We start from the raw sequence: 12500 nt of genomic DNA on the forward strand, positions 1-12500 counted from the left end.
TCCAGCAAACTGCTCAATTCGAAAAAGATCCAAAAGACCACAGTGACAATTACCAGGACACGAAATCGCGCCGAAAGATAACTACGACGCCAGACTTGACAGTCGAGTTTGACAACGAAAGAACTGTGGCGGAAAGATTACTAGAGGTGATAAATGAACTGGAAAAAGCTCATCAAACATTTGAGGAGAAAGTGACATAGAAGTCATCAAATTGTAGGTCTGAGAGCAGTCTGGGATAGAGTTCGGTGACAAAAAAGTCAAAGTAATGCACTTTGGTCGATGGTGGACGATCACCCTCAAATAAGCTTATTAGCATTAAAACGGAAAAAAAATTTATTTGGCCGTCATTATGAAAGAGGAATATGCCTGAAGTTGGTAGCTGCAAGACTGAAAACCCTTTCATGCGGCCCCGAGAGGCCTCAAGTAATTCTAATAGTATACAGAGCGGTTTTCAATTGAGTGTCGAAAGTAATAAGCGAATTGCATTGGTTTTGCATCACTTCACTCAGTGTATGGTTCAAAGTTCTCGCATAAATTTTTCAATCAATCAGAAGTGAAATCAAAACCAATTGTGGCTTGCGCGTGCACATTTTCCCGCGCTTTGTGCGGCTACGTGTAATTTCTTCGCGTTTTGATTGGTTTACTGGATTGTCTCCGTCCTTTTTGATTGGCCAAAGTAATTACTTTGGTTTTGGTTTTACTACACTCAATTGAAACTCGCTCTAACATGGACTACTGTTTGGTTTGATCTTCTAAAGTTCTCTTTTAAACTTCAACGTAAACTCAAAAGAGATTATTTATGTTAACAGAGGAACAACAACCATAACATTTAACATTATTTTAAAAGTATTTACAAACAATATAACATAATTTCTTAAATATGGTACAAAGTTTTGCCTCTATTCGGGCCGTTTGTTAGAACACTGGAGCTGTGTTGGCTAGACGTCGCATACGCCTGAAAAGGATATCAACAAGTCTATCAGTAAAAACATCAACGTATTGGAAAGAGGCATACAATTTTGGACTGTGTGACAAGTTAACAGGGTTTAAGATAAAGGTCTTCAAGTTGCAGGACCATCGCGTTGCGATTTAAATACACTATAATAGGCGATACATGAAATATCGAGGAGCGATTCTCCCAAACCACTGCTGACCACAACGTAGTGAGATTGCGGGAGCAAGTTTGCCTACAATGAACGGCTTTGTTTGCAAGGAGCAAGAGTGGTCGCTTGTCTACTGAAAAGCCTTTCATCTTTTCTTTTCTCTCGAAAGAACGAATGATCTTCGACTGGCTGGAAACTAACTGCTAAAATTTGGATTCTTTGCAGAGGCATTTAAGAAAAATGACGACAAAAGACAATAGAAACCTTTAGCATCGCCCTTTCAAAGTCGACCGCAAACTTCCGTTTAGCGTTTTCCGTTGCCGAAGAGGCAAAAATAGATTTGTTAGTCGTCTTTACAAACGACCTTCGTTTTTCAACTGTAATATTCCTTTTATTCTACTAGGACATTCATATTTCAAATCAATATTCAGTTTAATTAACTTTGACAGTCGTTTTTGAAGATCAGCATTCATTTTATTCAAGCGAGACGTTCGCTATTTATTTAGACCTTACTAATCTCGAAAATGGTTGTCATTAAAAAACATAACGTATAGGTTTAAACTTGAGTTCCTAGATAATTTTAAGGTGAAAAACGCTGCGGTAAATCACGTACCGCAAGAAGGGTATCCAGCCGTCAGAACTTAAACCGCAGACTGCAAACTCGACCACAAGGCCATATCACGTGACCCTCAGAGGTTTGCTGTTTACTATTTTCCGAAAACTACGCGATGCTAAATGTCTCTATTGAGAATATGACGAGTCCTCGCAAAGCTAAAAATTGATTTATACCTCTTGACGAAAGGATCGAATACCCACCCACTGAGGTGTTGTACGAACCTTTAGCCCGTTCTGTCCACTCTCTTGGGGGCAATTACTATACCACGGTTTAACTCTGAAATCAAACTTGCTAGCGCAATCTCACGTTATCCCTTCGCTTCTACGCATCGACTAGAGAGAATCACAATCATATTTCACTTGTAGGTAACCTCGATAAAAGTGTTATCAATTTACGCCACAAGAACAAGAAACTAGTCAAACCAGCCTGGGAAGGCGGATACACGCGAGGGATTTTCGTCCCGGGTTATGCCCCAAGGGCACGCTCCCGGGGAAAAGCTTCTCCCTATTCATCAACACTTCATGCGTATTATTCAACCTTGTGAAAAGAATCCCCCATCCCTCCCGGCAAATGCTCCGCAATATAAAAATATCGCACTCGTAAAGTTTTGGGGGCAAAACCCGGGGCAATAGGAGAAAACCTGCAAATGCTTCCTCGGGTGGAGACCTCTTTAGACTGAATTGTTCTTTATACTCTTTTGTAGGTTTTCTCCACCTACAGTATCTTACATATTATCTGTACATATGATAAATGGATGTTCTTTTCAAGCCAATCGTTTATTTCGTACAAATTCCACAAAGATATACAAAAGTATTATTATCTTTTAAGAGAAATAAAGGGGAACAAAAGTGGGCAACGTACCTTGTGTTTCTGTCCTGGTCGCGCAGCTTCTTCTCCATTTCGGCATCAGTGAGGGTCTCGAGATATGGGCCCCAGTTGTCCACATCTGTTCCTGACCTTATGGGCGTCTCGATGGTTGGCAAAGGTGCTTCACTGAAGGCATATGTTTTCGAATGCCAACTCAGTTGGCCGCGAATGCTGTACGCTATGGCCGTGGCAAACTCACCCCCGAGCCCCAAATCGGAACACAAGCTGAGTGCAAACTGCTCGGGGGAGTTGAGTGTCTCGGACAAATCCCACTCAAATTGATCCATTAATGAAATGTTCCCAACATGGATGTTCAGCTGTGTGGATGAAAATTAACAACTCCCTTTCAAATTTGGACGCTAAGAGTAAAAACGCAGTGAACTGTGATTCCAGATCGTCCAAGGCAAGTAGGGAAAAGGATTCAATCAAGAGCATATTAAGCACCATTTAAGTAAATGTGTGAAAAAGGGGACATAGCAATAAACTTTTAAAACAAGAAAGGAGGAAAAAACGTTGTATATACCGAGTGCTAAAAAAAATTAAAAAAAGGAAAAGTGCTTAGTGACTCGTGATACTAGCAAATGCTTTCGAGATGGTCACTATCACAGGAAATACAAAAAATATATACAGAAGTGGACTCGCAAAAGTGGATAATTCATGTACAAGGAATGAGAGAGTTAACTGAAGTACAGTAGTACAAGAGAAAAAGTTGAGAAACTAACGAAAATGAGCCGTCAAGTCTACACGCAAGAATAAACCAAGCCAATTATGCGGTTCAATGTTAAAACGGTCTGTTAGAAATCAACTTAGAACAAGTAGAATAGATTTGTTCCTCTCAAGGGAAGAAGTGAATCGTCAGACTATCAGACAATCAAGGCCTAAAATTCTGCAACCAGCAGATGTTTTCTGGTCGCTTGTTAAAATAAAGTGATCAAATTTGACGCTCAAACTCGATGAAAATACATGTACATAATTCAATAATCCTTAATCAGGCTGGCGTTGGAGAAAAAACTTCAATCCTAAATTTAATAATTTTCAGAACACAGGCAAAGACAAGTCTTTCAACAGTATTCCAAATAATTTTAGAATATAAAGAGAAAAAAAAATTTCGCCAACAGTCAGCTACGCCATTCCTTAGTGGTGCAGTCCCTCCAAAGAACAATCCTGGATCCACCCCTGCTATATAGAATGAAATCCTGGGTTTTATATGGAAATTCTTTTGGGTATTTATTTGGGATTCATTCGCAAATTCGTAAGTTGCTCAACTAAACCTTCATTTGTCCTGATTTGTCCAGCAATTTTGTCCGACTTTCGACTCTGATAAACAAGTGTTTGTTTGTTTGTTATTTTATTTGTTTTGGCAGCTATTCAGCTGATGTGGACCTGCTATATCCACCCACCCATATACTCACAGAGGACAGCTACAACACCGGGAACTTCATCCCCTACTCTTCTCGAATAGTGTGTGGGTTCTTTAATGTCCCAAAGGGAACTAATGAACATTGAAGGGTTGTGAGACGGGGCCTACGGTTTATAGTCCTTATCCGAGAAGACTTGAAAGTCTTCCCATTTGCGGATGTAATTACAAAGGCAGCACTTTCTCCTCAGTTATTTAAAAACCCTGAGTGTTGGTCCGGCCGGAGTCAAACTCACAGCCCGGTGCTCAACCAACTGAGCCACCGGTGTTATCTGTACAACTGTTCCATTCACCGTACCTTGATAGTTACCCTCTGATCAGTTTGCTGATCCAGCAATATCTCTGAATCAGTATCAAACTGCTTAATCTGCTGTCTAATGGCCTGAACCACAGCAGGTACAAACGATGCAGCTGGTAAATCCAAATCATCACACAACACTTCAGCAAACACCTCAGGAGAAATCAATGTCTCTGCAGTAAAGAAAATAAGAAACAAAGTTTTAATAATAATAAAATGCACTACAAATTGAATTCTTTTCAATCCAGGTTATCATTTCAGCCCTTTTTAGATTTTAAAGAATATTTTAAAGCCAGAGTATGATGTCACCCACAGACTACTAAGTACATGAGTTTTTTAAAGGCGTCTATAGAATAAAACAGGCAGAATCAATGGCGGGTTACCGCAACATTTGTCAACGATTTACAAAATTTAAAATTTGCAATAACTTTTTGAACTTGTCAACTAAAACATCTAATGCTTACATGATGTTATTATCATTATTGTTGCAAAAGCAACTATTTTAAATTAATAGAATACTTCAATAGACATGAGTTCAACTCCGGCCGGACCAACACTCAGGGTCTTTAACTAACTGAGGAGAAAGTCCTGCCTTTGTAATTACATCTGCAAATGGTTAGACTCTCTAGTCTTCTCGGATAGGGACGATAAGCCGGAGGTCCCGTCTCACAACCCTTCAATGTTCATAATCCTGTGGGACGTAAAAGAACCCGCACACTTGTCGTAAAGAGTAGGGCATGTAGTTCCCGGTGTTGTGGTCTGTCTTCTGTGGTGTATCATGGTTGGGAGGGTAAATGCTCGGAGATATTAGCTACACCAAGCTACTCTAAAAATCCGAGGGTAAATAAAGATATATATGATATGATATGATATTTTGGGGGTCATGTAAATAACTCAGCTCCTCGTTCTTTCTTTATCACATTAAAAAGGTACATGTAAAGAACAGAAAGAAGAGTCAAAATAATTATGTTGCAGCCAGAAAACATAGACAAAATGCAAAAATGGAGGCCACTAAAATATTCTTTTATATTTATGTCAATAAATACTTCTTAGCCTAAATGGCATGTGTAAAAATAGAAGAATTTTGGTTGTGAAACGAAGTTAGAGGTGCTTACTTGCACAAAGATAAAGGAACAAAATATTAGCTGCCATGTTTGCATTAGTCATCTGTTGATAAGAACATCGAAAAATAATAACAATGATACTAATAATTAACAATTATCTTACGAGGGCACACTGGATATGAAGAGATAGATAACCATGCAGAGCTGGTTATAATCACCAGCAAGCCAGAGTAGAATAATTGTTTTATTAAAAACTCAAGGATCAAGAACTCGTCCATGTTAATAACAACTTCCGGTGCAAAAATAGAATGATTGACAAAAATGTCAAAATAGGTGATTGACAATGTTGACAACAGCTTCGCAAACTCACTGGATGACATAAAAAAACAGAGTCTAGTGAAGGAAAGAATGTCAATTTTTGGTGGAGTTACAAAAGAAAAACACTCTCTAGAGGAGTCTACAAAAGGAAGTTAATTTGAGGGACCGAAATTGTAAAAAAATTGACTGTTGCTGCAATTGTAAAAATTTAATTGAGGAGGAAAACTGTTTTCTAGCTCAAAGCATGTCACATTTTGGTATGTTCGTTGAGACTGCAATGTTGTTTTTCTCAAAAAAATTAGATAGGCATTAAAAATTCAAATACATACAATTGAATATTTTCATGCCAAATTTTGTAGCTTTTTTGGTGTTCCTGGGGGTAGTATTGTCAACTAAAGCATCAATTTCTGCCTTGGTCAATTCCAGTCCAAAACGGCTCTTGTCGGCCATTTTTCTCAGAGCTGCAAAAATGTTTTCAGTCCACTTTATTGCTGACATGTTCCTTGGCCACATTAGGTACAGCAAGTATATGAACTGATAGCCTGTGTCCAGTGAGCCAATGAGAATTCTGGCAATCTGGTATCCCTAGTTCACTTTTTAATATTAATAATTCTAATACTGTTTCAAAGGAATTTTGACCATTCATATATACCACACAAGTGAACACAAGTGAGAACCGCAATCTTCATGTTCTGATTGAATTTTGGAAAATATGTGATAAGTGAAGGGCAATTCACCTTAAAACACCCTTGGAGAAATAAAGTGGCTCTTAATAGAAATCTGTCATTATTTTTTATAAAGACAAAACAACACACACAGAGGTATACATGTACTATCAAGACTTCCAAGAATTACAGACGTACGAACCATTTTTGTTCCATGTAAACGTATCTCTGAGCTTCTGTCCATCAATGTCGATGTCCAGCCTGATTGGAACCAAGATTTCAGGCTGTGCTGCTGCTTCGTGGATTGCTGCCATGTCATGATCATCATAACTGAAATAATCAAGGACATTAATTAAATTTAACAGCTTAAATATGGAATAGAAGTACATGTAGTAAGGAGAAGAATTGTTAAATATTGTGATGGTTGTTTTAACAATTTGACTGAACTTTAATTAAGATGTTTCAGGTAACGGTAAATCTAAGGCCTTCATATCAACGTTAAAATTCTGGGGAAAACTTGTTCTTCATGGTCACCCCTAAACAGCTTATGCTTTTAGTTTGAAATCACAAATGGTAACATTAATTCTTCTCATTACTGCTCACAACTGATGAAATTAACCCATGTCTCCTATGAGTGACACTTAATAGATTTCATTCTGGCTGACTCCAAAAGATTTTACTTGTCATTGGAGGGGGGGCAGTTCAGTTGTCAATGGGTTAAGAGTACCACATTTAATGACCTACTATTAATGTACAAATCCTTTTCCTATCCAATCTCCTCCTTAAATATTACTGACATTTCATTTTAAAAGAAGGGTTGCAAAATGTGCCAGCAACTGATGATATCACATGCTAATTTCAGAGTTTTTGCACCTACAATTTGCTGGTACATGTCAGAGAAGAAAATATTGTTCCCAAATATAATACTGTGAGCAGATAAGTCAGGATCTTCCTAGTACACACAAATTAAATTTCAGTTAACGAAGAGGTGTTCTAAACCACAGGTAAATCACAGTCAACAGAATACCAGCATAGAATACTACTATTCTTTTGAATCATAGTATGCTGTTCTGTCTTGTGACAATGCACAAACTCCCAATAGTATATAGAAGCTAAATAGTAGGGAACCTGAACTGGAATCTCCGTCAAAATAAGAAGAACATTTTAGGCCCCGGCCATTCCCTGCAAATCAAAGGTGACTTAGCATGCAAAGGATTGCTTCCAATATTTTCATTATCAAAACTGGGGCATGATCTTAATCTTTTAATTGAAATTCTAAAGGAGCACTTGTATGATCTTATCAGTCTCATCAGTTTGGTCAGGAGGTGGCCTGGTACCTTGCCTCCTCTCTCCAGGACTACTCATCCCAATGAGACTGGATGTGAGAAGCTAACCATTTGACCCCCTCCCTATTTATTAACTGACCCTACACTACTCAAGTCTTCGCACTAAATTCAGTACCGTATTTACCCGTGTATAATAAGCATCTGTGTATAATACACACCCCAATTTTGAACTGCATTTTGAAAAAAGAATTTTCGAGCAGAAAACAAAGAAATTGTTCATGCAAAACTACCGTGAAAGAAACCCATGTTCTGGATAAGAAAATTTGTTCCACTACTGACGACGGTACAGTAAATGAGCCTATGTAAAGTGCTTTAATACTGAACCCTTTATGCAAACTCTGACTTGGGGTCACAGTTGAATAGTTATCTCGTGAAAGATTTGTCATCGACAAGTTCATCTTGTTGTTCGTACACAAGTTCGTCTTGTGTGTAATCAAGGTTGTTAATTTCTAGTACTCCAGGACTCAATCATCTCTTCAGGAATGTTGCTACGCACCAGCGATCCACGAAACGATGATTCTTTCGAGGACTTCTTTTGGTGGCCATCGATTCCACCCGCCATCCACATCTTCCTAACCCCATCTTTAAACGCTTTATTTAAAGAAACATTAAGGGGCTGCAGAACTGAGGTCAATCCACCAAGAATTACTGCTAAATTGGTGTTTTCTCTGCGAATGCTGCATGCTTTCAGTCATGTGAGCTTCAAAAGCACACTTGTAAACAAGCAAGCCTCTTTGTCTTCCCAGTCCACCAAGTCGTGCATGTCAAACTCTTCACTGATAACTCTGTGCTTGTTTTCACTGTCTTCCTCTTGAAAACCACCACTGGTCTTAATTTCAATCCATCTCTGGCACACCAAAAAAAAATTGCATGATTTTTCTCATTGCCTTTCGTTCTACTAGTCTCTGCAGTACTTTTGATATTTCCATTTGGTGGCAAGTCGAAGTTCATTAGCATTTTGTCTAATGATATTTTCAATAACATGTGGTGGGTAGTTGTGTTCTTTGCAAAGTTCTATAACACAAGTGTGAAATTGGATGACCTTCCGCGAAAATAACGATGCTTATTTTATTAGACACAGTGTAACTCTGGTTGAGTTTCGTGGCCATTTTGATGTTTTAATTGATCACTTTATTTGTTCATTTAAATAAGAAGGTTAATTTATTAGTGGATCTAAATTGTTAACTCTTGGTTCAGTCTTTTACTTTTCAATCAAACACCAATCTGTCTTTGTTTATATGCTAATGAGGGAAGCAAATCTAAAACAAAGGATTTCCTGTATGATATGCATCTCAATATTTGGAGCTGTTCTAGCAGAAAAAAGTGCGTATTATACACAGGTAAATATGGTACTACAGACATTATTGACAAAATTTGTAATAAAGCCACACTACAAAAGTACACAGTAGTAGGCCCCTTAGTTTCCTCTCTTACATTGACAAACTTATATTATCAAAAGCTTATGTTTCAACCTACAAAATAAAGCCACATTACTGGTCACTTCCATGTTTACACAACCCTGATCTGAGGGAAGAGTTGTGTGCATTCTTCCAAAACTATTTCCCCTTTTCCCCAACCCTCCTTCCTCTGTATACAGCTATTTCAAAAAATGTCGTTGGGGAGAATGACGAATGTCAGTTGTCGAACTGCGGTTGCACAACTGAAAAGAAATGTGGGTATTGAATATTAACAGGAAATAATCTTCCATGATGCTGGCTCCATACATATGACTGAAATTTTGCATACCAAATATGGAAACCACAGTTCCTTTCGGTCATGCAATCTCCATTCGACAACTGCCATTCGCCGCTCTCCGACAACGTTTTTTTTTTAAATAGGTGTATGCTCACTATGAGTGGTTCCAAAGAGAGAGCCATATTTCCCTGCTCTGTAAGACAATGCAGCTCAGTGGCTGGCCAGCCAAACAGACAAGTTTGCATTGTTAGCAGCTGGGTAGCTTGTAAGTCTCTAACAAGCCACCAAGCTGCTGAGCTATAAAATATGCACTTCACTTGTTTTTCATCACTTATTACCACTGAAGAGCTGCTGAGCGTCTTTTACGTAAAACCACATAAAATGCGCCCCTGCATTTATTGTTTAGTTTAGTTAACCAGTTTCAGCACTTGGACTCCTTCAATTTGACTACGGTCAATTTTGCTACTATGTAGTCTCATTGATCATTAGTCTGTTCAGAAGATTATGCCAAGCTGATGATATTGCTGAAGGAGCGGCAAAACCATAACACCAGGAACTCCATGGCCTACTCTTTTTGAATAGTTTGTGGCATTTTTAACGTCCCACACAATTTATGAAGAGGGGTTGTGAGACAAGGCCTACGGTTTACACTGTGCGAGTCCCTATCCCAGAACACTTGAAAGTCTAACCTGCCGATGTACTTACAAAGGCAGCACTTTCTCCTCAGTTATTTTAATACCCTGAGCGTTGGTCTGGCTGGACCCTGGGACCCTGACTTTTGGTCCGGCCGGAGTCTAACTTACCACCTCCCGTATGGCAGCCCGATGCTCAACCGAGCTACCGCTGCGCGGTTTAACAAATACTCTCCATAAAACAACAGTTTTTAAGCCAGTTATTACCGGTAACAGGTCGTTTCGCCTACGGGTCGTTTCGCCTACTGTCTGTTCGCCTACGTATAATGCCGGTTCGCCTACGTCCAATATGTCAGTTTGCCTACGATTCATATGTAAGCTTTAAAACTGAATTGTTTAAAAGTCCTTGTCGACCCTCACTGATTTTTCTGTGAGGTTCGGCTAGCTGAGGCATTATTTCTGTAAACTTGTGTCTTGAGCGGGTCCTTGAGCGGCCTATACCACAGAAAGCGAGACTTTTCATTAACATATCAATAAAGGATACGTTAAAAATTTAGCTCGTTCCCACTCTCCTGGGCGGTTAAATTTGCGGAGTGTAGCGGTTGAGATTTTGTCGACACGAGTGGCACGAATGGTCTATCCACACGACCGGTTAGTAAAATCTTTCGTTTTTATTTATTTTCATTTCTATGTTGTTTCAAGGTGGTCAATTGTTTTACAAAATGATAGTCATGGTACTGAGTTTAAGACGTAGGCGAACTGACACATTGGACCTTGGCGAATCGACTCTAGACGTAGGCGAACAGACAGTAGGAGAAACGACCCGTAGGCGAAACGACCGTAATTCGTTATTACCAGGTGGGGAAACTCTTGATTCGTTTTGGTCCAATCCGGTTCCTGTTGACGGTGGTAGAGCAAGGGACAGCGTCCAGATGAAACGAATTACTGGAAAATAAAGTTTGGGGCGCCCAAGTCGGCTGACTGCTCCGTTTGGCTTTACTGCTCATGTTCCGCGGTGCTGTCTCGGGTGTCTCCGTGGAAACCTTATATTTTTCGTCTTTTCCCTCGAGGATTTCATCCACTTCCGAAGCTCGTAGCAACGTCACATTTGTGGCGATACTATTGTGTCCGAGACCTAACTGAACGATTTGCTTTCGTTCATCGAGTGTCGCGAGTCTACGCCAAAGCGAAGGATACTTTTTGTATAGAGAACCTCTAAACATTCGAAGGAAGTTTCCCACTTCAGAGCCTATCATGTAGAAATCGCCATCTGCCAACTGAAAAGAACTTGGTTTTTGACCATATGTCCGTACCGCCGCCGCCATCTTGCTTTACTCTTTGCGTTTTACCCAAGATACTTAGCAAGCTCAAAAATCATCCCTCGTCCCTCGCGGTTTTAACGCCCAAACGTTCCCACGTACAGATTTTTTTAAAACTTGCCACGCAGAGGTAATGATCTACTTTTGCCAAAAAGGCAACAAAAAATGGGGGGTCACCGTGCTCGTTTTCGAGATCACGAGATGCACTTAGCTTACAACTGTCAGCAAGAAAAAAGCTACATTAGTGAAATTTAGATAGGGTAAACGTACTCAATTCAACATAAATGATATAACTAAACAAACTTTTGCAGCTGATGTCTTTTTCTGAGGTGAAATAGACCTTGAAAAACGATACATACTAGTCTAAGAAAGAAAACTTCGGTCGCACGAGAGCATAAAAGGCGAAATATTTGTACCTTCTCACGTACAGATTTTTTTGTTTTTTGTTAAAATGGACAAAATCAGGAAAGGAAGTGATCTACGGAAAGAAAAATGGGGGTCACTGAGCAATCGCTGCGAAGTTCTCAAAGCGATTGTCTATTCGCACTGTCACGCTATTGCGTGACATTTCCGAGAAGACCTGGGTCCACAGCTATCCCATGATGCTACATGCTTCACGTTCCATTCTTGTGGAAAATATCTTTGCACCTTTAGCATTGTGTTTACCTTCGTGGTCTGCGAAGCATGACGTGTGCGTGACATGCGCGAAAAAATGCGCAGTAGCAATGGGCGCGAACGTCCTTAAGAATTTGAGTACATCGAGCAATAGCTTAGCCTCCTTCACAGCCGTTTTTAGGCTTGGGTTTGAGGGACGAACCGAGCCTAAAAACTGCTGCAAAGGAGGCTAGCAATAGCTGCCCTAAAACCCAAATTGAATTGAATCAAAAATCTGGAGCTTTCATGTTCTCAGGCTATTTTCCAGTAATGATAACTTTTGAGCAAGCGTTTTTTTCCAAAAAACAACATTATACGTTAAATTGCAGCGCGAATCGATAAGTAATCCACTGTACTCATCCAAGCTGCCTCAAGTGCCGTAAGCAGGCTTAGAGAAAGAATGTTCCATTGCAGAGAACTTACGTGTCTATCTTGATGAAGCTCTTACATGGAAATCTCATATTGGCTATATTTGTAAAAAAAAATTGCTAAATCCCGTTGTATTA

General features: G+C 39.5%; 2 protein-coding genes across 11 annotated transcripts in view; one reads left to right on the forward strand and one right to left on the reverse strand.

Annotated features, from left to right (window-relative positions):
- The window catches only part of LOC138046964 (rasGAP-activating-like protein 1), a 16658-nt gene extending 16458 nt beyond the window's left edge, over positions 1 to 200 (forward strand). For all 10 annotated transcript variants that reach the window (XM_068893606.1, XM_068893608.1, XM_068893601.1 and 7 more), the window contains one exon: positions 1 to 200. This exon is cut by the window's left edge and continues 129 nt beyond it. In XM_068893606.1, the coding sequence (XP_068749707.1) occupies positions 1 to 200 (200 nt within the window).
- Positions 201 to 309: 109 nt separating this feature from the next.
- LOC138046967 (SWI/SNF-related matrix-associated actin-dependent regulator of chromatin subfamily B member 1-like) lies at positions 310 to 11377 on the reverse strand. Its single transcript, XM_068893612.1, has 5 exons — positions 10877 to 11377; positions 6551 to 6678; positions 4302 to 4474; positions 2581 to 2903; positions 310 to 955 (listed from the first exon to the last, which is right to left on the reverse strand). The coding sequence occupies exons 1-5, from the start codon at positions 11344 to 11346 to the stop codon at positions 916 to 918; spliced, it is 1134 nt and encodes a 377-aa protein (XP_068749713.1). The 5' UTR covers positions 11347 to 11377; the 3' UTR covers positions 310 to 915.
- Between the last annotated feature and the right edge of the window lie 1123 nt (positions 11378 to 12500).

This window comes from Montipora capricornis, chromosome 4 (assembly GCF_036669925.1).
Source record: "Montipora capricornis isolate CH-2021 chromosome 4, ASM3666992v2, whole genome shotgun sequence".
Classification (NCBI taxonomy): domain Eukaryota; kingdom Metazoa; phylum Cnidaria; class Anthozoa; order Scleractinia; family Acroporidae; genus Montipora; species Montipora capricornis.